The 25,939-nt window shown below is 40.3% G+C and overlaps 1 protein-coding gene across 4 annotated transcripts in view; it reads right to left on the reverse strand.

The window, feature by feature from the left end:
* The window catches only part of CLGN (calmegin), a 30,405-nt gene extending 9,438 nt beyond the window's left edge, over positions 1 to 20,967 (reverse strand). Inside the window, exons 1-12 of one of the 4 annotated variants that reach the window (XM_040579312.1) lie at positions 20,853 to 20,967; positions 17,893 to 17,937; positions 16,424 to 16,506; positions 15,663 to 15,838; positions 14,714 to 14,784; positions 11,193 to 11,251; positions 8,030 to 8,171; positions 7,126 to 7,207; positions 3,928 to 4,120; positions 1,859 to 2,048; positions 1,128 to 1,241; positions 365 to 521 (exon numbers count right to left, since the gene is read on the reverse strand). In XM_040579312.1, coding sequence (XP_040435246.1) covers positions 365 to 521; positions 1,128 to 1,241; positions 1,859 to 2,048; positions 3,928 to 4,120; positions 7,126 to 7,207; positions 8,030 to 8,171; positions 11,193 to 11,251; positions 14,714 to 14,784; positions 15,663 to 15,824 — 1,170 coding nt within the window. In that variant the 5' untranslated portion in view covers positions 15,825 to 15,838; positions 16,424 to 16,506; positions 17,893 to 17,937; positions 20,853 to 20,967. Of the gene's footprint in view, positions 1 to 364; positions 522 to 1,127; positions 1,242 to 1,858; positions 2,049 to 3,927; positions 4,121 to 7,125; positions 7,208 to 8,029; positions 8,172 to 11,192; positions 11,252 to 14,713; positions 14,785 to 15,662; positions 15,839 to 16,423; positions 16,510 to 17,892; positions 17,938 to 20,852 lie in introns of all 4 variants that reach the window. The other 3 variants (XM_040579404.1, XM_040579140.1, XM_040579230.1) reach the window with 3 other exon arrangements.
* Positions 20,968 to 25,939: the final 4,972 nt, after the last annotated feature.

The following is a 25,939-nucleotide window of genomic DNA, read 5'->3' on the forward strand; positions in this document are numbered from 1 at the left end:
CCATACTTCAAACCCCAACAAAAGAGAAAAGTATTTCATTAAATGATAACATAATTCAGAATACAATTCTACAGAGCACATTAAATAAGCGGTACCAGTGCAAATCATTGCAAAAGCAACTTCCAACAGAGAAAGTGTTTTACTATAGAAAGCATTTCTATTTTCTAGTATACGTAAAGAAAAAAAGGTGCATTCAATACAAAAAAGCTCAAAATGTTCAGTGAGTGTATTCAAACTCATTTTAAATATAAATATACTGTGAAAGAGCCTAGCTAAATATACTTTATATTTAAATATAAATATACTTGACTCGCTCGCTCTGTTGAAATCTCTACCTTTTAACAACCTACAATATTGCTATTACCTGATAGTTAGGATTATCGATCAGAGGTGCTTTCCATTTTCCTTTATAGTTTGGGTTATTCTTCATAGGACGCACCCAGTGTCCACAACCAGGTGCAGTCTCACACTTTGGATTAGGGATCTGAGGAGCTTCCCACTCCCCATCCATTTCTTCATCCCTACAGGAAAAAAAAAAATAAATTGCCAACAACCTATTTGAGATTGAACTAGCCTGAGCCCTAACACTCAGTCTGAAGTTAGGGTCCACACACATTTTGCTGTAACAACCGCAGAATTTTGACCAGCTCACAGAACTTTACCCAACAGTATAAACACTTTTTTTTTAAGGAGTACTACACCATTTTGTTTTGGATTTGTTGGGATTTCTTTAAAAAGGTCACAAGATCCTAACTGCCACTTGAAACACTTCTCTGTAAGAAGCTTAGCAATACCCTTGAGACTATAAATTGGTAACTTGAAATTATCATGTAAAACTGTTTCATGGTTTAACGCTGTAGCAAATTCTCTCAAAGGCACTCTTCATATTCTGTTTTTGTTTATATATCTTCAGAGAACAAAAGACAACGGACACGTTCATGTTTTTCTAAAAGCAGTCCCAAACCAACAAATATTTGGCCATACCTTATAAATTCCAACTTACTGCCTCAAAAGACTGTAAGATTTGGATTGAATTCTGATCCACAACTCCTATTTTGCCACAGAGAATAGGTGGGCTTACCTGTAAGATGCATTAACTACCTGCACTTACTGAACCAGGTTCTTACCAGTCCTTGGGTTTTTTTGCATTAGGGTCTGGAACATACTGTGGTTCATCATCAAGCCATCCCTCGGGCTTAACAGCATCATGGTCTTCTACTTTGGAAGGCTCATCTTCATCCCTTCAATTACAGACTTATGTTAGGAAATAACAGCAGTCTGACTTTGAACCAACACTCTGTTCAAAGGACTGAAACTGGCATGAAAGGGATGATTTTCATAGGCACCACAGAATTAGACACACCAAATTAAACCTCCAATTAACTGTTTCTAAATATCTGAGTTGTATTTACATTATTTCAAAGTACTACGTAGCCCAGAAATTGCTACTATCAATCAGAATAGAAGGTGTCAGTCAGGTCTTTCTATTAAGTTTTTCCCTCCTCTTCCCACATTACCACATGAACCACAGTTGAGGAAGCAGAAATCACTGAAGGTAAATTAAGACTATTCAGTGAAAAAAAAAACCCTCTTCCTAATCTTTCAGGTACAGTAATCTTAGCTATTAACTGCAATCATGGAAGGTACAAAATCAGCAAAAAGCACAATTTTTATTTCTCTCCTTAGAAGACGACCAGATCCTTGTACCCACAACAATTATGTCTTCAACTTTAGTGCTTTTAGTAGTGAAACACAATCCCATTGTCATTAGCAAAAAAACAAAACAAAAACAGTCAAATCCTTCAAATTAACAACCTGCATGTGAGAAGTAGTGTACAGATAAAAATGTTCTCCTCACCAATCATCTGGTTTGACAGCATTTGGATCAGGTATTTTTGGTCTCTCATCCCAATCATCAGGCTTCTTATCACTAGGATCCTCTATTTCTTTGGGAGGGTTTACTGGAGGAACCATATCCTCAAGAAGACTTCCTTTACTAACAACCGATTGGTCAATTAGCATTTCAAATGTGTCATCTGGCTTTAGCACTACATTGAAGAAATTTGTATGAAAGAAATAAGGGAAGCATTCACTTTACAAATATCTTTAACCAAAACCTATATAATAAACACAGACTTAAGACAATTAATGGCAAACAGGATCCTCGCTATAGCAGAGCAAGAGACAGACTCCCCACTCAGGTACTGGATCTGGACACAAAACGTTAAAGTGGCTACAACTGCACAATGTATGACCAGCGTCAGGCCCCCCAAAATGAAGCCTCTAACAAATTCAATTGCTGGATCACATCCAAGCACATTCTAAGAGATTTTTCAAAAACCTACCACTTAGCCAAAATTCTGCTTCATTTATTTATTTAAAAATAGAGACAAAGACAAACCTCTGCCCCAAAAGGCATCTGTGCTACCAAATTACAATTTCACACTTGAAAGCATAGAAATACAAGAACTGTGTCAGCAACACAGCTGAAGGATCATCAAAGAAGTAATTTCTCTCCGATTCAAATCTCTGATAGCTATTTCCCTCAAATGCCAGACTGCAAATGCAGAAAATCCTCTTCAAATGTTTAAGTATTTTAGCAAGTGTGAATAACTGAGAAGCCAGGGTCACAGAACTAGGCAGCGTCACTCAGTAATAGACATTGTATCCAGATCCATTTCTCATAGCCGGTAAGCATATTTATAAGTGCTTAACAAGTATATTCAAATGTCCATTCAACACAACAACGGTTATTAATTCAAAATAAATACCGTTCCACTTTTACAAATGGTTTTCTAAAGATGGATCATGAAAACCAGAGTAACAGCGTTACAATGACAGTCTGGTAATACGTAATTTAGCTCTTGCAGCCTAGAAGTTTAACAGTATTAAAATATACATAAGTGCAAAAATTAAACACCCCTTATAACTTTAGATACAACACAAAGAATTTATTTTTAAACTTCTGTTATCAGTCGCATTAGAATCACACAGCTCTATGGAGTCTATTTGAACAATTAGAATAAATGCAACCAAGTTTAAGTAATTTTAATCATAATTTCTTATGAACAGCCTAAACATAAGAACACATGCATTCCCTTACCATAAGGACAGTGTTTACTTTCACTTATTAATACTATCTAAAAGTGAAAGTCTGCCATGGCACGCTACAGTAATCTATTTTAAAAAACAGTGTTTCCCCATGGCACAACAGTTGAATATGCCTTTCATTATTATGCAATGGAAGTTCAAAAGTACAGTCAATTTTGCTGTATTTGCAGCATGCCACAGATGAGCCTTTCTCTGACTGTTTATACTGTTTATTCTTCCTCAGAAATTAGAAAGGGGTGGGGGGGGAAGAACCAAGAAATTCAACTTCTCTGCTGTACTGTTCATTGGTACAGAAAGAGATGTCCCATGAATTAAAACCCGTCCATATTCATTTATTCACCTTCAGAGAATGTGATTAACATATCTGTTCATGCACACTGCTGCAGATGCAGGTGTTAGCGAAAAAATCTTAACACACAGGAGAGTGGCAGGTGGCATGCTGCAGATTTAACTGAATTCCTGTGAATTCTTAATGTCTTCCCAGACTATTCAACAGTTGTATGTCTTTTAATATTTTTCTTAACAAAAATATTTTTATCATGATAAGTACCTGGAGTACTAAGCAATTCTTCACACTAAAGGCTGGCTAGGGCTGATAACGTTTTTTCCTGTAATCGAATATTAAACAGCAGCATTTGAAAGCCACTTTTATGTCCTGCAGTTAAGCCCAGTCATTACATCATTTAAGCACAAACCATTAAGCAGCCACCCCTCAGAATGAGCAAACAAACAAAAAAGCAGACAAATACGAAGCTTCAGCAGACAGAAATATATTTTTAATCTTTCCAATTTAAAATTTCAAGAATTAAACAGTACCTAGAGTATATAGATGTGTCTTCTTGTCCAAATAGAATTTTTTTAGATCTACATCTGGACGTTTTGCATGTTTTTCATCATATTCTCCAGTTTTAGGATTCTTATGTCTGAAGATAAAGTGTAGTTTGTAATCTTCTCCACATTTATCTGGTCCAAACATAATAGTATAAGGTGTTTTGTCAAAAAAGTATTCCTGTAGAAGCAAGAAAGCTAAACATGCGTTATACTGTACAGTTTATCAAGTGATTTTGGGTACTTTTCCTTGATGCTGTGGCATACAGCATAGTCTCTTGAAAACTGGTATGATACGTCATGAGAAGAACTGAACAGTCCTCATGGGTTTCGGGTGCTCTCTGTTCTCAGGGAACAGCCTAACCATAGAGATCACTTAAGCCTCCTCAAGGAGGACGAATATATTTATTTAGAGCTTACCCTTACATAGAAATGCCTGTTACAAATCAAAACACCCCATATTTATATCCTTCTACAAACAGTATACTAAAAGATGGAAAGGAAGTAGGTACTTTCTTTGTAACACTTATTCTTCCATAAAGATAAAACCCAGGATATTCTTATCCTGTATTTTATCAGTCCCCTTGCTCCACATTAAATGACAACAACCACCAACACTGGAAATATCAGGTATAGTTATTCTCTCCTTCAGAGTATGTTGCATGACGCTGTTCAGACATGTCAGTATTTTTCAACTATTTATATGATTTTTCTATTTGGAATACGCAGTAATGCCTTATATTCTTAAACAATTGCTTGAAGGAAGAGGACCGCATGATTTCTGGAAGTTTTCTCCTTGAAGATATATTCTGACACAAATGTATTGTTTGAAATGAGTCTGTATTTTTAAAAATGTTTTGAATGCAAAGTAAAATATTTTCAGTTCACACACTAGAGAGTGCATGTATTTAAGCTTGGTCCTTCTTACAACATTCTGCAGTCTTAGGAAAATGTTACTGATAAGAATTAACAACAATTAAGTGACTATTCTAGTAGCAATAAGCATATATACAGCGTTGAGACATGTCCAATTTTAAAGTTAAAACCCCCACAAAATAAGAAAGAGAGAACACTGACTCTTAAATTACCTCAACACACAGCCAGTGAAATTCCAGAAAGAGTACCGGATGAATTGTGAGCCAGGCCATAAACAGGCAAACTTTGCATTTGCTGTCTTCTGGTTTACCTTCTAGTAAGACGACAGATGCTGGAGAATTACAATTTCATGTGTAACTGAGCTGAATCCCTTTGTCTCACACCTTTTAAAACGTAGAACTTTTCAGTTTTACTACCATTTACACACCTTTCTGTTATGGCAGATGTCATGCCTCTACTTGTTCTCCTACAGCCTGGGTTTTTTTCTTATCTATTAGTACTCAAGTTATTTACGCACAAAACACATACTGCCATATGAATTTTAGGAAAATGGAAGGGCATTAGGAAGCTGCATTAAAGCTTTTATCACTTCTTAGAAATGCTTGCAGGTAACTTCTTATGTATGTCACCATCTCCTAAACTCTTGCAGAGGTACATTATACGTCATGAAGAGTCCCACTGTTAAGTAGCTCTTCCTGACTGATGACTTGTAAGTCAGGTCAAGCAATGTCTTGAGCCTATCCTTAGCAATCTGCTCTTCATTTTGCACATACACAGGGCATCACACTTCACTGCTGTTCTCCTCAGTACTTGAAAGTCAAGGGTATGGCCTCACAGGTCAAGGCAGTAGCAGCAGCACAGACATCTCAGGGATAAAAGCACAGGTGAAGAATCTTACCCAGAGAGAAAATTATGAATTCCACCTGCGCTCCTGTTAATAGTTTTTTTTTTTCCAGACTATTCCTTATTATTTTTCCCATGAGCTTGCCTTTCTAGCTTACCAAATCTTGGTGAGCAAATGAAATAGGCTGATGCATCTCAAACACAACAACTTCTATAGCCTATACAAATTATTACTCCGATTGCCCTGCAAACTTCTGTTACTATACTACTGCATGTTGGTTCAAGAACACCAATTAGCCACAACCCTGTAGCAGTTAGGGTAGTCAGCTTTCAAGTAGCTCCAGCAGCCTGCTTCAGGATTGGAAGTACCTTTATTTCGTGTTTGTACTGCTGACTCAGCACAAGTCCACCAGCTCATGATGTAACATAACATTTTGAAACCACACTGGTTATTCCAAGTCTGTCCAAAGCACGACCCTGTTCTGTAACTGTTGCTATATACCAAAAGCACCAGCTCCCATCAAATCAGCTGCAGCTACCACTGTATGCATCAGCCACCCTTACTCTGTCAACACAAAATCTGCATTGCCCAAGCTCCTAGGCAACAATTCACTGCCAGTTCTGAACATTACAAAAAAATTTGCTAAAATATCCTTTATTACAGGCTAGAAAGCTTACATCTACACCTCAGTGTAGCGTCAGAAATACTGACAGCAGAAACTACCAGTCTGCTTATGCTACAACCAAAACTTGACTAGAACAGGCACTTTAAGTAAGAAATACTTGATTGCACTGGCATGGTAATAAAGAGTTTTGCAGACAAGTTTGGAAAAGACAGGCAAGTTCACATCAATATACTGAGAAACAATCTACAAAATGGTCCAACATACCAAGGCACTTACTAATTTTTTCACATCTGATCATTCAGACCTTTTCCTGAGAACAGAGATTCTCCATCACTTTCAGTTTCTAAATCCAAGTTGTGGCCCTTTCTAAGATGTCACATTGCATGCCATCTAGTAAAAACAATTGCTTCACAAATTATGAGTTGAGATTCTATGGCTTCTATTATTGCAGAAAGACAGACTAAACAGATGCAAAAGTCTTTTGTCCTGGGCATAAGACATCACTCGTGCAAAACTAAGAGTATGTTAACCACAGCAAGCTATCTACATAGCTTACTTGAAGTTTTAGACTACCTATAAGTTTCATTAAAATAAATGGAAATTATAACAAGAATAGCATTATCAAATGTTCCACCAGTAAAAAATGCACAACTTCAAAGGTTTTGTGTATATATAATAAATTATATGTATATTATCTTGCCCAATCTTCTGCTTAAACATTTAGGAAGCCTTTAAGAATTTAGGATGCATTAGGAATTAGTTTCTTATTGACATTTCACTAGAACAATTATGCATTCCTCAAATGAACAACTGATAGAAAATGTTAAGTAAGAGGACATACCAGATTCAAGTCATCACTACTGGAGAGAAGTTTAATATATGCACCGCCACAGTCAATGCCTTCTTGAAAATTCACTTCGTATCTGGGCAAAGAGCAAGTTAAAAAAGCCATTCCAAGTATCAAATACAAATTAACTTCTAATCTGCAGTTCTAATTATGAATACATTAAGACCGTGCATTAGTCACTACTGCCAAAACACTTCTACAGGACCAAAAGGTTTTACATGCCACACAAGCTATGCCAGCCACGATACCAGTCAAAAACCACCACAGTAACAATTGCTAACTAACAATTGGTATTAACGGTAAGAAAAATGTCAAGGTGGTATCAACAACATGCAAATATCAACGTGAAATAGAAACCGGAGAGAGTTCTAAAAAGTTTGTGCCATCTTTGAAACTGCCTGTATGGCACACTAACTTTAGCCCAAGGAGTTATCTGCATATCTGTTAAGTACAACAAAGCAAGTCCAAGTATCCGAAAAAATGAGTCATATTGCCACGGTGCTCATCATCATTAATATTGCTATAACACATTCAAGATTCAATTTGCTTTTACAACCTACACAGAAGTATTCTGTAAATGGAAAAACACTGTATTAAGACTACACAATTTAGATCTTTTAGAGCAAAGACTGAAAATTAATTAGCTTTTTCAGCTATCTCATAAAACATTAGATTTCTGTCCAAAAGTATTTTACAAGAGTTTAAATATCACTTCTTAACACATATACTACAATCTTACTTGATTATTCAATCATTAATACATATAGTTCTGATGGCTGTGGATATGATAGGTCAATGCTATACGGAAGCCAGTATTTTCTACAGAGGTTCACATTACTTTGACTTAAAGACTCCAGTAATAATAAATATTATGTAAAAAAAATGAGGGATTACTTACTGAACAATCAAAGGCTTATTATTGAAAATAAATGCTTTTGTTAACTTAGCTGATATTGCATGGTGCTTTGCCACCGATTTTAACACTAATCCTCTGTCTCCAGGCATTGCGTTTTCTTTCAGCTCTTCTACTTCCCATCTTCCTAAAACAGACATACACAGTCTTTCAAAAAAAATATAGGCTGAAGTAAAGAAATCAGTCTTGTTGAAAGCAAAGAGTTAGCAGCAAATAAAGACTAGTTGCCAAAGCATGGAAAAAATCTTGATATCTGATGACAAAGAAGTTAAACAGTAATCATCCAATTAATTATTGGCAATTCTACTGTGGCTACAAAACATTGCTCAAGTCCAGCTTACACTTCCCCAAATCAAGTGCTCTACAGCACTCAAAACCCCCCACATTCATAGTACACAAATTTGCTGCTTTTATCTTTCTATCAAATCAGGGATAGAGTGTTCTAGCCCGTACTTTTCAAGAATTGGAACCAGAATTCCAGCTCCACAGTTAGGTGATAAAATAAAAGTTGTGTGATGCCGAAGACCCATCTAACCCAATGTTCTGGCTTAGACAACAAGGAGAAAAGAAAGCTTAGGGAAAAAGACTGCAAGCAGTTGTAACAAGTGAAAAGCTGCTTCTTTCTTCTTTCCCCAAGTAGCTGTTTCTACAGCAGTAAAAATCCCTGTTTCACAACTGATTACAGCCAAAAGAAAGAAAATTATCAAAATCTCAGTTTTATTTGTTAAACAGAATTTTCCAAATAAAATAAAAAAAGCCAGTCATGGACACCAAAGTAGGAAAGAACCGCATCTTTACCATAATCCACCGTAAAGCAATGAAGCTGAATAGAAAAGCATATACATTTAACAAAAATTGTTTTATATCCCAAAATTAAATCTATTGCACAAACCTGTGGCATATGTGAATATCCACTGGATCTCTGTTTAATTGCAATATTGTATGAAAGAATCAATACATTCTAGATACGTCATTTTATTCAAGCCTAAAGCTTGCACTGCTAATACAGAGACTGTTTCAAAGCTCTGGTTTGTATTTAACAAGTTTTATTGTAAAAATCTATTCCAGTCTTAAAATATTGGCAGATAATTAAAGAGATGCTTACACTTCAGGTATGCATAGCTCTACACAGAAAAGCCTACTCTCCCATTTCACTAAAAAGGTATTCATTCTAGACTATTAAGGTAACACCAGCTTTCAGTATTTTAAAGATGACACGTGTAAAGTATATGTTATTCCTTGTTGCTTTCATATTTACAGAAATCTACAAGAAAACTTTAATATTGTGGATCTCTATACTTAGACTGTGGTATCACACAGTGCCTAGAGGAACATAAAATATTTCTCCAGATTTCAGATTTTAGATTTATTCCTACCATCGTCACAAAAAGCATTAGTCACAAGGCACTGTGTAAGCTAGATATCCACATGGTTCCTCCACTCCTGCTTACATAGAATTAGAATCTTTCAGGTCAAATCTAATCACATGGGAGATGAAGGTCCCCATGCAGAGTCTTTCCAAGAATTAGCAGATTTCATCTTAAAGACAAACAAGCAAGCATACAGCTTTAAAAATAAAAATTACATAATTATAAATTCTCCAAGTTTGGCAAAAATACAGTTGATTAGACATGTGGGCAATATCCAAAGAACAAGATTTCTAAGAGGGTAGTTGTATTTTCTCAGAGATTAGCAGCACAAGATTCACTGATTTTTTTTCCAGGAACGAACACAGCACAAAAGAAATAAGACTTTGACAGCTCCCTGTAATCTTGTAAGAAGCCTGTGACAATGTGAACAAGAGGAAGGAAATGTAACTGCAGCATGTGTTTTAGAGAGATTCATAAACTGCTAAATCCAAGTGAAACAACTATTGACTTTTATTCAACTGAAGCACGATTTGTGAAAGGTCATTAAGGAAAGGCTGATATGTATGTCAACAAATCCCTAGTTTCTTCCAGTCTGCTCAACAGAAGAGAGGAAAATCCCCTCCTCTTCAATAGTGCTCCTTCCTGGAAACTAAGGCCAAGCAATAATGCCAGGCAAAACAACAAAACCAAAACAAAAACCACTAAGTTGGAAAACAGTTCAAAAAGGTCTTTTCACCACAGACTTAATGTTGAATTGTCTGGGTGACTTTTAGAAATATGACTGTTTCAACATCAGAAACAATTTCTATCTGAGGCCAAGTAATGAGATGTCTGTTCTTACAAGCATCTCATCTGTATGGGTATCTGCTCTGCAGCTTCTTTTACCAGTTACATCTGGTAACAACTAAACCTAAAAACATCTATTCTGTACCATTTTGCACACCAAAGTCCTACAAGTTATGTTTGCTTACCACTTTCTACTAACATTGATTTTATTTCACATAAGAGCAGTAGCAAATACTTTTCTTTTGCAGCAGTAACTTTTTCTGTTCTCCCCACTTGCTCTTGAATTGGATAGATGCATGTTGCAAAATTGTTGCCACAGATGATGTATCTGTCAAATAGTTTAAAATTACATTCAAGGAGGCAGTTCTAGCCTATGAATTTTTAAGTCGAGCGCAAGCCCCAAAGATAAAAGCCATCGAAACAACTTGTTCAGTATTACTTCCCAAATTTTAGACTACTGTAAAAAACCATTCAAGAAAGACTGGAGAACGCTACATGCAAGTACAGATGATCTGAAAAAGTATTTTAAAGAAAAAAATCATTCCATTTAACTTTTGTTTCAGAAGCTAGACTGGGAGACCAACCCGTGAATGAGCAGGACAGACGCAGCAACATGGAACATGCTGCTTTAGAAACATGTTTAACAGCTGAAAACAAAGCGGTAAATCTCTCTGATGCTTTCAGAGAAGGCATTCTCAAGAAGCACTATTCATAAACAATCCACACTGAGCACTCAGATGCCAGAGGGTATTCTAGTATGACTCATTGCAAGAGGTTGTTGGGATGACAAAAAAATTATCTTCATACTAAGTAACCCAACAAGCAACATTTCACATCTTAGTTTCAGGATAACAGTTGTTACACAAACCAACATTTCTGACCCATGTAATCTCAGTTTTCAAAGATAAGTTCAGTGTAAGGGGTAATTACTTCTCAAAGAGCAACAGAACAACAGAAATTATATAGTGGAAGTAAACATTAAAACCACTTACCATCGTATTTAGCAATGTTATCATCCGTGTCTTCTTTCTTGGTTTTAGACAACACCCACCTAAAACAAGAAGTGTAGCAGTTACTGAACTGTGTAATGCTGTATTATTTAACAAGCACAGGAAAACCAGCTTTTGCTTCTAGGCTGTGAACCTGTGATGATGATTTTGACAGTCAGCATCATGGAACTTAGTTTAGTTCAAAGAACATGGAAAGAAAAATTAAAATGTATTAGTCTAAAATAGCATTTCAAAATACTTCCTAAGACTATAGATGAATATACAGTTACAACTCTAAAGTCATTCAGTTGTTCTCAATAAACTTCAGTTTTACATACAAGCTGAGTTTGACAGAATGTAACAATATTGCATAAGCATAAAATATCAAAAATACATGGGTAATAGCAAGGTTCAAGTGTAAAACCTTCAATATGATAAGGAAAAAAATTGCCCAAAGAAACCTTAACGCTATCTGACAGTAACAGTACACACACATAGCAGAGGATGAAAGGAAGAGGTAAAAGTGTCCATATGATGCAGGAGGGGGCCTGGAAAGCAGGACCACAAGTAACAACCAGTTAGTTGAAAGGAATGTGCTCGAGCTTGTGGGTCACAAGCCCTGGTGATAAGGGACATGAGAAGTTACTGAAGGGTATAGAAACAGGGACTAAGTATCAAGTTCAGACTATACAAGGAATAAGGCGGTCTGTTTGTCAGCTTGCTCAAGGACGTGCACAAGAACTGCAGACATTGTTATCTTTAACTATTGCTGAATTGCTAAATAGCAAGAGATCTCCACGCGAGCTGCCACACAGTTATAGAATAAGCAAGTTTTTGGACCAATCAGAATAAGATGTAACAATTGCTTGTGTGTATATAATCAGATATTAGGCTAATTAAAGTGACATTTGCTTGCATCAAGCTGCGTCCCATCTCTCAATCGCGGCAATATCACAAATGTAATTATGGACTGAACAGATTCCAACTGGGATCCCAACAGGACAACAAATTCCTGACCTCCTTGATAGTACGAACAAGGCAAACTCAGCTTATCATATTAAGGGGATAAGCACATACCCTACATACAAGCATTCATCTGGAGCAGAGAAGTAAAAAAAAAAAAAAAAAAAAAAAAAAAAAAGAGGGCAGTCCACTCATCTGGTCATACAGTGGTTCTATCCCGAGCCATGCACAGGAATATCTTAAGCCAACACTGTCACTGAACTCTTCATTGTACCAACTACAATACTACATTCTCATGCTTACTTCTGTAAAGCACTATTTTCATTCATTCTGAACTATCCTCTGCATAGACTATTTCAGGGATGATTTTTTATCTTGTCTGCCTTGAATTTCAGTCAGATTTGTTCACTGTTAACAGAAATACTGGGAAAACTTCACAGTATAAATGGCAAACTAGAGCCTTGGTCTACCAGAAGACCGACCAACAAGGAAATAAAACAACTCTACAAGTCATGCAGATTTTCAGGGCCCATTCTCAAGAAATAATTTCTTTTCCAGTGATTTACCTAGTCAATTTATATGTACACTTTTCCCTAATTTTAGGGAAGAAAGGCAACATGCTGCTTACTTTCTCATACTTCCATACTTGTTATTGTTATGTAAATTATGTACAGCTAGACCAAAAATCCCAAGCACTGTAGCTAAAGCTTGTAGTATTAGATTTAGTAAGACGACTAATCTTTGAACAGATGACACAAAACTAGAAACTGAGATAAATTATATCATTCAAGTACCCCAGTTAGGTTTTTGCATTTGTTAATCAAGGTTTTCAGTTGTTTGGTGTTTCTTTTTAAACACCACTTACAACCTCTTCTATTTTATAATTTTCCTGTCATCATTGGTACTGCTTTTGTATTGCACTTCTTAATATTTAGAAGTAACATTAAGACAAGTGATACATTGAAGACAGGAGCTTGCTAACTTATTGTCCTTCTACATCTGATCTAAATATATATCTAAAATAAAAGAATATGAAAAAACATAATGTGAGTAATGACAGGCTAATGTTCAGTGGCCTGAAGTTCCCTGTAACTCTACAGAAGAGAACAGTTCAGAAACAACTGGAAAAGGGAGTAAGATTCTATCTTACAGAAGTTACTGGTGCTTGTTACCATGCTATTTTGTTTACAGTTTAAATAGTGCATCCTCAACAGACATAAGCGTCTTAGGATTGTAAAACCTCACTCCTACAGTAGCTGGATCTTAGTCTTCTCACAGGAGGTAAAATATAGGCAGCTTTAGGTTCTATCACAATGAATATATCACAATGCATCTCCTTTCACCTCTATGTCTGGATCTTCATAGGAGAGTTAGTAGTTCCATTGATTTTAGTAACATAGGAAAACACCTTTTCCCATGATTGTTCACAAATCAAGGAGATGGGTCTTTTGTTCAACAGCAAAAAAAAAAAACAGGAAAAAATATACCAATGACAAGGTCTGGCTTGTCATTAGAAGAGAGACTTACTTTCATATTTTAAAATCTTTTTTCATAGTAAGAAAGTACTCTTAACAACTCATCACACCAGCTCTTATTAAAGAAATTTCTACTGTATTCACAGATTCTGCTTGGATACACACTTACTTAACTTGAGCCAGTAACAGCATACTAATCTGGTTTGATTCAAAAAAGAAAAGTCAGTGATCATACAGATCACATTTACATGGTACTCATTTGTTTTTCACTGGTATTCTACACTCTTTACATCTGAGCTAGAAAGAGGACTGAAAGCCAAGCTGTTTCCCACCTAAAAGTAGTAAGTCTATTCCAGAAACAGAAAATAATAGATTATATTCACTCTTATTGACAGTCCATCAGCGGCAACTGACTATAGCTCACAACACACAGGTTTTCATTGAGCAACACAGATCACCCAGAGTACAAGTTACACCTTACACTGCCATACTGTTGGAAGAAAACTTGTAAGATACAGACAAGACAAAAATGTCTGGCTTAAGAATTGTGAGATAAACCTGAAGATTATTCTAAAATTTCAATGCGGTAAGGTCAAACTACCTAGAAAATACTTCAGTAGTCTCAAATATATATTTCTTATTGAGTATGGGAAGTAATACAATAAATAAAAAAATCCACTAACAAAAAAACTTAGCTACAATGCTGAAGACACTGCCCTCTTACACATAAATAAGCGCATATGAAGAGGAGGAAAGAGTTTGCTACTGCAGTGTAATAGCTATGCACTTCACCTTGCAGCTACCTGAACTGGCTAAATCTTTAAATTATATTTCTTTATGTTGATTAACGTAGAGTTTATTACAAGCTTCCTTAAAACACAAAAAATAGCAACATACCTGAAATGTTACCTGTCCAGCTTAACATTATGATGTATTTGGAGCAAGTATTACCAGCCTTTCCAATTCTAACCCCTGTAAAACTTAACTTTTATAAAGATACTAGCAAAAAATTAATACAAAGTCAGTCTGCCACTGTAAGTTAAACTGCCGAAAGTAAAAGTTTATGCCTTATAACTTTAAACTTACCCAGTCAATACTCCATCAAAGGTTTCTGTAAAATACACTTCCCCAGTTGGCTTTGGAGTCTGGTACACAACCTAAAAGACATGTACAAACATACACACTAACATAAATTACAATTTTTCCATTTGAAATACACTATCATACCTCCAAAAGTAGCCCACCCAGACAGACCACCAGATTTCGTTCGTTAGAAATACCTAGCAGCATAAAACACTTTTCCCTGTCCCCAACTCCTCTCATTTCTACAGTCTGGCCGCATCCCTCTAACAGTGAGCAATTTCACATCTGTGAAGTTTAAAAATTGCTTCCCGTGTTCAAAGCTAATAACATCTTATGTGTAACAAACACCCTGAAAATTTACTGAACTTGCACCAGTACTCTGCTTCCTCCCTACTTCTTTCTGTATGGGTTTGCCATCCTTCTGTTTTCCTGTCTACTTGGCACATCACAGCTGGGCTACATATTAAAAAGGAAAAGTTGAAAAAAATAACTTACGAAGTACAGGATAATAAATGCAGAAAGATTTTCTGGGAATAAAGACAGTGTCAAAAGGCAGCTGTGACAGATGAAATCAAGAAACTGGCCTAAAGTCAAAATACCAGTAAGACCAAGATTCTTTCTGCTTTCTTCTCTAGAAATGGCATGTTAGGATTTACAACAAAAGGTTCTGGCACCTAGATTGAAGCACAGACTAGCGAAACCTTCTTTATGACTATTTACCACAGGCAGATCTATTTTACACGTTGGCATATTACAGTCATTCTTTAAGCCTGTCTTACACATCACACACAGCAACTAAAAAACTCTGGCTGATGGGTTTGACCCACTCAATTGTCAGCTGCATATTAACTTGCTTTTTTTAAAAATGCATTTGTCCACCAATTTCTCTGCTAGTTATAACTGCGTATCTTATAATTAAACAAGCTTTAGTTAAAGACTTCCGTAATCTTACCTCTAAGGAAGATTTATCTCTGTCGACATCAGCTTCTTGAGACTGCTTGTCAAAATCCTCCACTTCAACATCTGCATCCAGGTTTTCTTTGTTTTCAGTTTCTGCAGTCACTGAGCTAATTATCAGGACACCCAAGCACAGCCAATCCCACTGGAAGTGCATCCTGGTTATATGAACTGAAAGTTTTAAATATCATCACAAGGACATTACCAATACTATTACAATTTTACTCCAGACTTTACAGTAAGAAATAAAGATCATCAAGTGTTGTCAGTATAGTATTTTAGTATAGCGCTGTATCTCAATTTGGAAAAGTTCTTACTACACAGCCCTGACTCAGATTCTTTTTCCCTTCCTGTTGTCCCTCCAGGAGTGCTTGTAGCCTGTTCTCTTATCTTGCCACATCATTCATACCAAGAGTGAATCCGACTGCAGTATATATGTGTTTTTAAGAACTAGGTAAGACTGCTCTTATTTTTCTCATTCCTTAACAAGCTGAACAAGTAATCAAATTTGATCAGTCTCTATAATGTAGCAAAAATAACATCCCTTTTCATTAGGGACAATAAAATGGATAGATTTAGGACACATCTACTGCCAGAATTACTCATTTGTATCTGGTCTTCTTCCACTGTCTGTCTTTACAAGAGTGCAGAGTTTATAGCAACTCCAGCTGAAACTGTCAAAAGAAAGTATAAGATTGTTTCAGAAAACATTTTAAAATTATTCAACAGCAAAAGTTTCAGCTTAAATGCAAATATCTTTCTAAGATCAGGGAAACCAAAAAATCTTTAGTCTGTGTGACTATCAGTAGCAGGTAACGACCCCAGCCTCTCGATCTAACCTGCTGGCGAAAAAGAAAAGATTTTGCCCAGTATTTTTTGCTTCACATCTTACGTAAGATACAAAACATATTATATTAGAACATCCAGTTGTTTGGAGCAATGCAGTATCAAGCACAAGTTTCCTCAATGGTCCTGCCAAAAATGCTTGTTTCTGAATCTGGTTTTGTCTGAATTTGGAAATAGAAGGAAGACAGATTCTAGATACCACCGCACAGGTATTTATCCTTTGGTTCTTACTAATTTCTATCCACAATAAGTTTAAAAAGATAGACGAATACTGATATTTAGTTTGCTATTGTAAGACATTTCCAAACCTTTCATTACTTTCAACTAGTCATACTAAATATGCTGCTACTGAGGTGCTTTCTGCACCTGAGAAAGCAGTCACCCTCTTAGTTGTTTCATTACTCTTCAGAGATTAAATTAACTCTACAACCCTAAATATCCCAGAAATTCAAGACACCACCTTATATTGGAAGTGTGAGTCACCTTCATTCTTCCTGGCTTTATCAGATTTGCTGAGCAATTCAAGCATTCAAGTTTCACCAATAATTACTAATCATTCAATTTATAACACCTGCAAGTTCTATCAAGCAACACATATAGAGATCAAACAGTATCAGGGCTAAAATACCCCACATCCCAGCATGACTGTACTACAAGCATCCAAGAAGAAAACTAATTATTTTTCCTTATTTAAGATCTATTAATTTGATATTGACTGCACTGATTATACTTACAGCCAAAACCTAGAAGTATCATAAAGAACTAAAGTGTTTCGCACACTAACACTATGTCAGTATCAGGAAATCATCAAAAGCTTCCTTTCTTGGGACAAACACCTATTTTCCATAAAACTAAATTAATTACATTACCATTCTTTTTTTCTCCCCCACTATTAACTACAATCCCTACCACATGTTGTGGGACTTTCCACCCTGCTGTGCATTTCACTTGAGGGTGGCAAGTCTATAGTTCCCTCTTTTTTTCAGTTATTAACACAGTGATGCATCTCAAAAGTTATCTGCAAGTTTCAGTAGTTTTTTGGGTTTAGTTTTTTTAAAAAATGTTAAATACTGCAGATACTGTTAATTCATGCACTTCCTTGGCCAATTCTAGAACTTCAAACAATCCTGCCCTGAAGACTTCAAGTCTTTCAATTTATCATACATAAGTATTCAATCTTACAGTGCACTTTTGAACACCATTGTCTGGAGGTTATCACAGTTAGTTCTACCATCCCTGTTTTCTTGTTCTTAATCATATTAGGACAAACAGTTGAAGAACGTCATATCAATGCCTTCTGGGCTTCCTTAGCTCTTAGCTAAAGTGCTATATATTAACCAGGTATTAGACTTGCTTTCTTAGCATAAAATTTTGCCTACATTACTTTAGCTAGTTTGTCACACAGGTGGTCTCCTCCTCTTCTCCTAAAGCAGATGAAGAGATACATCTTTCTTGGTCAATATATTTCAAGTGTATTTTGACGATCCAAAATGCCTTTCACTTACATAGCTGTAATTTTACTGTAATTGGCCCCATCTACTTTTGTTCCATACACACACTAGCAAGGGCATCCAAGAAATCAGACTGGTACTCACCTTTCCCACAGTTCCCTTCCAAAACTACTGATGCTTTCACTTCGTTCACACCAAGTCTTATGACTACTCCCTGACCCTAGCCTAGGACACTCCTAATTTCATTTAGTCTTCTATTGTAACTCTTACTTTTCCCTTCAAGAAGAGAAGGCACGCTTTTTCACCTTTAACTTTTAAACACTTTTAAAATAATCCCAGAAACACTGAAATACATCACCAAGAACAATTACAGTTATCACTAAATTGCCAGGCAAAGATGGTTTTAAACAAGACCATTACATTTTTTACTTTTGTGAACTCTGCCAGCACTACAGTCTTAGAATGTCCAATAAATCTATCAACTAAGCTGAAGATTCGAAACAGAACTTCACACTACACATCTGTCTTTACACCCTACTGAACTTTCATAATTAACACATGAAGGCCTATGAAAAACTTCTCTTATTCTTTCCTCAAGGTGACCATAAAAACAAGGCGAAACGATCCCCACTGTCAGAAGTTCCTCAGCAGAACAGAACGAGTTATCCCAGTCTATGACACTCACACAAACGACGACCATGTTCACTAGCAGTACTGGCTAAAGGCCAAAGACCAGGGACTTCCAAACCATCTTTCACGGAGCTACAGCAAATAGGTAATTGCAAAACCATACATCTTGACAGTAGTTTCAATTAGGAACATGATAATAGTTACAGTATGACCCATGAGAGAACTGGATAGCTTTCTTCAGATTTCAAAGCTGTAATCACAGAAATTCATCCAATAATTGCACCTCCAAAACAGGATTCCAAATCATTCCTTTTGGGATGGGCAGCTTATATTCTGCTTGCTCTCTATGTATATATTGATGGAATTGTCAATATGTTTCACTTCAGACCTGTAATTTTTAAACTTAATTACTGCATGGCTTGGTCGCTCTTTACCATGGGGATACAGGTAACTACAGCACTTTTGACACACCAGAAGAGACACCTGAGCCAGCAGTACTACTGCAAAGCATGCTCTTGGGACCAGCCACCATGCTGCAACATCAGCATACTATTGCACCTAAATTAACGAGTCACAGTTTCTGAGACACATACCAGTATTTAGGAAAGACAACGGGCATAAACTGAGAAAATATTCTGACTAGACTATTAGAAATTCTTTTCCCCATGAGAGCAGGGAAGCTGTGGTACAGGCTGCCTAGTCACAGTCCTCAGGGTTTTCCAAGACCAAAGGAATAAACCTCCGAGCAACCTGAACTGGCATCAAAGCTGAGCCTGCCGTGGTGCAGCACGTTGGAGCGCAGACTTCCTGGGGACCCTTCCCACCTGAATGACTTCATTTCTGTGGATGGTTGAACACCACAAGTACATCAATCTTCAGACCTCTGCACCACGATCTTTTGAATATTCTACACATGCTATTACATTAATGTCATTGTCATTCCACTTGATGCAGAACTACGCAGAGGTCAGGATCCTTTAGAATATTACTAACCTTTCCCTGGACTTTGAAGGGGGCTCTGCCTTTTTCATGAAACACTCAGTTCTGCATTCTCAAGCAGAAAGGAAATCAGACTGCTGTTAACAGCCTTTCTCTCTCAGAGCTCTAAAGCTCCTGCATCCAGCACCATCTGTACCCAGTAGCAACACATGGGCTTCTCCTATGGCCACAAATCAATTCCATCCAGGGCAACAGAAAATAGGTTTTTTTTCCCTTCTTCCATCCATAATCATGTGCTGCCTTATTACTCACCTATACAGCTGCACCGGCATCAACCTCACCAAGGACAACATCCATCTAAAACTAAAACTGCTCCGCAAAAAGCACCCAGGAGTTCTTACACAACTTTCTATTTTTTATTTTGTGTGAAAATTATACTATCTTTTGCTAAAGTGTTAAACCCACTTACTGAAGTGAATACTAAATGCATAATTTAGCAATTACTCAAGACACAACGCTGCCGTCGTGCAAATGCTTTTTCAAGCTATTTTATTGCTAGAGTTAGCTTGACTAAAACCTCCAGGAAAACGTTATTAAAAAAGGAAAACAAAAGTTTGCGTCAAGCGGCCACTCAGTGTTCAGGCAGCGCCCATGACAAACCAGCTTCCCGCGTGTCATACGGAGCCCGCTTCTCGAAAGACCACGGAGGGAGGGTCCGCAGCGCCGCAGGAGCGACCCCGGCCCCCACGGGGCGGCTCGCCTCGGGCACCGCACCGGGGCCCCGGCCCCCGCCGAACCCACCGCCGCGGCCCCGACCGGCCCCCGACAAACCCACCGCCGCGGCCCATAACCCCCTCCCACGCACACACACACAACCCCCAACCCCCCAAGGCCCTCAACCTCCCTCCCCGAAACCCACCCCCAGGGTCCCGACCCACCCGCTCCCACGGCCCCGCCGCCGGCCAGGAGGGGCGGGCGGGCTGGGGGCGCTACAGCTCCCCCCTCCCCACCGTGTGCAGCCTAACGGACGGCAACGGCCGGCGCCAGAGGACCCCCCACGGGAGGGGGAGAACACGCACGCTGAAGGGCGGGGGGCCCCACCTCCACACGCGGCGCGCCGGCGGCGAGCCGCCCTCGCACCAGCCGGGCAGCGGCGAGTGAACGGGCGCTGCAGGGGCCCACCGCCGCGAGCCCGGCCGGCCGCCGTGCCCCCCCGCCCCAGTTACCCAACACCGCCACGCAGACAGCGGCCGCCCGGCGCCGAGGACCAGCCCCCGCGGCGGGCCCAGCACATCCCCTCCCCGCGGCAGACGCGCTACCTGCGGCGGGATGCGCTCCGCGTCCCGCTAGCGGAGCCCTGCCGCCGGCCCCGAGCATTAACGGGCAGCGCAGGCGCACAACCCCCCACCGCTCTCAGAGCCTCGGCCGCCGAGCAACAGGTGCTGGCGCTGCGCCGCCTAAGCCAATCAGAGCGCAGTAAGCGCAGCACTGCCCAATCCGCCCGCGGATCGCCACCACAGCTAGGCTCCGCGGGAGCGTGTGGGCGGGAACGACGGGCAGGTAGCCCCGCCAATCGCGGGCGCCCTCCGTGCGGCATGCACCAATTGCGGCCTCGCCCGGAGATGACAGCCTCCCCGCACGTGGTGCCCGAGCCAATCGCCCCGCAGCACCGCCCCAGGCCGCTCCTCGGCCTCGCCGCCGCGACGGCGTTGGGCGGGCGAGCTCCGGGTGCGGGAGCGGGATTGCCCCCCCCGCCCCTTCCCCCGAGTCTGTCTCCTCCCCGACCTCCCGCCGTAAGGGAAAGATTCGGTCACGCTGGGTTTGACGTGATTCGGGGGGTGTGTGCTCCAACATGAAGGTGTTAAGATGGACTCTGGTGGCAGGACTTTCAGACGTGAGGGCCACAGCCGGTGGGACATGATGTTTATGCGTGGTGTTACCATGCTGTGGTCAGTGATGAGAAAAAAAGGGCTTTTTCTGCATCTCTAGTTGGAGTGATTTAGCTCAAATGAACATCACCCTTTATTACAATTGGAGACACAGCCTGGTGATCCAGTCTGCACTTGAAGGATCGCTAGGTACTGCTTCAGTTCCTCAGTTTTGGAAAACCTTGCCCAGGCAGGCCCAGGGCTGCTACTCTGAGGTGATTCCTGGCTCGAGTCAAGTCGTACCTTTACACTTCGGGCAGGGCACAATTTATGAGCATTTAAAACATCACTCACAGCACCGATACTCAAAACGTGCAGGAGAGGGCTGGGACAAAAGCGATTCCTTGAGGGATCAGGAGGAACACAGAAGTTGTTCTATTTGCCCAGTTGCTGACAAACTGGGTCAGGGATTGGTATATTTGTATGTGACACTGTGTCACTTGGTGACTCACAACGTCAGAGCCTCCTAGCCAAAGGCTGTAGGGGCTGCCGTCCTCATTTCAAGCTTGATGTTTGTTGGGGACACCAAGCATGATGCCAGTACTTGTGAGATGAACCATATAACTACTGCCACTGCCTTTCATTCTTACTGTTGAATCTCTTCAAAGGGTGCATCCGCAGCTCTTCACAGAAGACTGAGACTGCTTTTAAAAAGTACACTTTCAGGCAGCCAAATGTACCATTGCAGTACCAGCCACCCCCTCCAATGTGGGCAGATTTCACTGCCCAAGAAATTCTATTAAGGCACATACACAGAGTTTTTCTTTCTATTGCCAATGAACTGTGGGTCTGTGGAAGATGAGAAGGAAGGAAATCCCAAAATTGTTGATAGCCATAAGAAAAAGTGTTACTTTTTACTCATAAGTCAGCCTCTTTCAGTCAGTGCTCAGGCCACAAGAATCTGGTTTATGTTATTTAGTTCTTACCATGTTGAGGAAACTGTCTTTTGGACTTAACAGTTATGATCTATACACCATTAAGCTAAGCTTCCCCCTCTCCTAGAATAATTTATAACTTACAATAATTTTTATAGATTCCTCCATTTCGTTTATGTCTATCACATACTAGTTTGTTGACTCAGAATGGTTTGGAGTTGCCATTAGAATGTGTAATAGAAATTGTAAATCCAAATGCTCATTTTTTTTTGTGATATTCTGCCTTTCAAGTGTTCCAAGGTCACTGTAAACTGATGCACAAGCTTAAAACTTACATCGATTATATTTCTCTTTTGATAGCGTCATCAAAACTTAAGCTTGCCATAGATTATTACAAGCTCCAAAGAGCAATGTAACCTTCACAACTTAAACACAGTGCATATTTATGTCATAGAAAAATGGCAAAATTTCTTCTCTTGTTAAGGCTTAGCTAGAGCTGTCTAATTGTTTAAGATTCTGTAGGACTATGGCACCATTTCTCAATCATATGATTCTATGATTCTAATGCTGATCAGGAAAATCTGCTGTGCCTTAATTCAAATCCTTAATTGTACTTAATTCAAAAGTACATTATTTAATGTACTTTTGAGAAATGGTACCATAGTCTTACAGAAACTTCAATACAGCTAAAAAAAAAAAAAAAATTAATGTTCTCGAGCAATCCATCATGAAACCAAGTGTTGTAGTTTAACCCCAGCTGGTAACTAAGTACCATGCAGCCGCTTGCTCGTTCCCCCCTCACCCATGGGTGTAGGGAGGAGAATTGGAAAGGAATGTAAAACTCTGATATTAAGAACAGTTTAATAATTGAGATACAATAAAAAACAAAAAAACAATAATATTATTAACATAATATTATTATGTTAATAATATTATAACAGTAACAGTTATAATGTAAAAGAGGGAAAAGGAGAAAGGAATGAAATCCAAAGGGAAGGGAAAAAAGAAAAGCAATGATGCACAACACAGCTGCTCACCACTGCAGACCAGTTCCCCCTATTCCTCAAGCAATGATCAGCAGACCCAGCCAACCCCACCCCCCACCCCCAATTTATACACGAAGCTCGTTGCCCAGTTTGGGTCAGCTGTCCTGGCTGTGCCCCCTCCCAATTTCCTGCACTCCTCCAGCCCTCCCGCCTTTGGCAAGGCCTGAGACACCATAAAGTCCCCAACCACACCATTCCCACACCAAATCTAAAACACAGCGAGGCACTAGCCACCAAGAAGAAAATTAACTCTGTCCCAGCTGAAACCAGGACACAAAGACAGATGAAAACTATCCTCGCAGCTTGAAGTACACATACATTCTTTTAGAAGCATTTGCAGAATTAAAGATTTCTGTTTACTGCAGAATTGTTAATATTCCAACCGTTCATTGTAAGCCCTCTGTGAAAGATTTCTCTGGAATATTATATTTATGCAAATAAATGATAGTTTAAAAAAAATCCCACAACCCAAAACGCTCTCAGATAAAACAATTAGTATGTGCAACCGATAGTATAGCTAACAAATTTGTGACTTACGAGTAATAGAAAAAGTAAATGTTGGGGGAAACTGGGATCCTTGTGTAGTGGACACTATCCACTTACTTCCTCAAATGTGACAGAGAAGATTTTCAATTCAGTAAGCAAATACATCTTCAGCTTTGGATTAAGTATCTCCTGAATAATTTTTAATAGATATTTGTGTTAAGAGTCTAGTGTCTTCTCAGTGTACATTTAGCATGCATTAGCATTTACAGTACATGTTTGCTTGTATTAAGCTGTGCAAAAAGTCACAGTGACCCTGATGAGATTAGGGGCCTACATAATGAATGGAAATAAAAACATTTTAAAAAATCGGTAAAGCCAACTTCATAACTGCCTTTGAAGACAAGTGTTATTCCCCTTTCAAAAAATCCCTCAAAAAATTTAAGAACAGAGACACACTGTTCAGAGGAATGAACAACTGTGCTCCAGCAAAAATCAAATTGGGTTGAATAAGCCTTCATTAATATTGAATTACCTTGAAAAATGTGCCTTCTTCCCATGCAGGCATTTAACCTGATTAGGTATATGTACAATGAGCCTGAGGTAGTCAATATTTTTGAGACTATGTTTTAAACTACGTGGAAGTACTGAAGTAAAATTTCCTGCGGAAAGAGCTTGGTAATCTGGTATGGAACCTGAAATTTCTACCAGTGCTCTGCCACCCTCACGGTAGAAGAAAATGTATGTGCTGCATTCACAGAATCACGGAATGTTTGGGGTTGGGTGGCACCTGTGGAGACCTCCCAGCCCAACCCCTGCCAAAGCAGGGTCACCCAGAGCGGGCTGCACAGGATCACGTCCAGGCGGGTTCTGAGTGTCTCCAGAGAAGGAGACCCCCCAGCCCCTCTGGGCAGCCTGCCCCAGCGCTCTGCCACCCTCACGGTGAAGAAGTTCTCCCTCACGTTCAGAGGGAGCTGCCTGTGCCTCGGCGTGTGCCCGTTGCCCCTCGCCCTGTCGCTGGGCACCGCTGGCAGAGCCCGGCCCCGTCCTCCTGGCGCTGGCCCTGAAGCTGTTTGCAGCCATCGCTCAGAGCCCTCTCAGCCCTCCCTTCCCCGGGCTGAGCAGCCGCAGGTGTCCCGGCCTGCCCTCCCCCGGGAGGTGCCCAGGCCCCTCACCCCCTGCGCAGCCCCCGCCGGGCCCTCCCCAGCAGCTCCCCGTCTCTGGAACTGGGGAGCCCAGCGCTGGGCACGGCGCTCCCGGGGCGGCCTCCCCAGGGCAGAGCCGAGGGGCAGGGTCACCTCCCTGCGCCTGCTGGCCACGCTCCTCCTCATGCCCCCCGGGGCGCCACCGGCCTCCTGGGCCACCGGGGCTGGCTGCCGGCCCGGGGGCAGCTGCTGTGCCCCGGCACTGCCCGGCCCTTCCCCGCAGAGCTGCCTCCCCGCAGGCAGCCCCCAGCCCCTGCTGGTGCGTGGGGCTGTGCCCCCCCGGGGCAGGGCCTGGCACCGGCCTCTGCTGGGCTCCATCAGGTCCCTCCTGCCCAGCTCTCCAGCCTGCCCAGCTCTCGCCGGATGGCAGCGCAGCCTCTGGGGCATCAGCCGCTCCTCCCGCCTTTGTACCAGCCACCAGCCTGCTGAGGGGACGCTCTGTGCCTTCGCCCAGGTCACCGGTGAATCGGCTGAACGGGACTGGGCCCAGCACTGAGCCCTGGGCAGCACCGCTGGCCACAGGCCTCCAGCTGGGCTCTGCGCTGCTGGTCACAGCCCTCTCGGCTCCGCCGTTCAGCCAGTCCTCAGTCCGCTCACACTGATGAACAAAAGCCAAAACTGTGCATTACATAGGCAGAGACTATGGGAAGAAGTAACACCGATGCCTTACTTTCCTGCAGTATTTCCTAGGCTTACTCTAGGAAGCTTACAAAGTCTGTGCTTGGAACCACCAGTACCAGGAGGACAAGATACTTTGTACAGTCAGTTACTACTGTAACCCTGTGTGGGCAAAACCCCCTAATTTTAAGAGGTCTGCTCTAAGCCAGAAAATTGACACCCATCTGCCAGTCTCTGGTTTTTATGGAGGT

This window comes from Falco naumanni, chromosome 1 (assembly GCF_017639655.2).
Source record: "Falco naumanni isolate bFalNau1 chromosome 1, bFalNau1.pat, whole genome shotgun sequence".
In the NCBI taxonomy this organism is placed as follows: Eukaryota; Metazoa; Chordata; class Aves; order Falconiformes; family Falconidae; genus Falco; species Falco naumanni.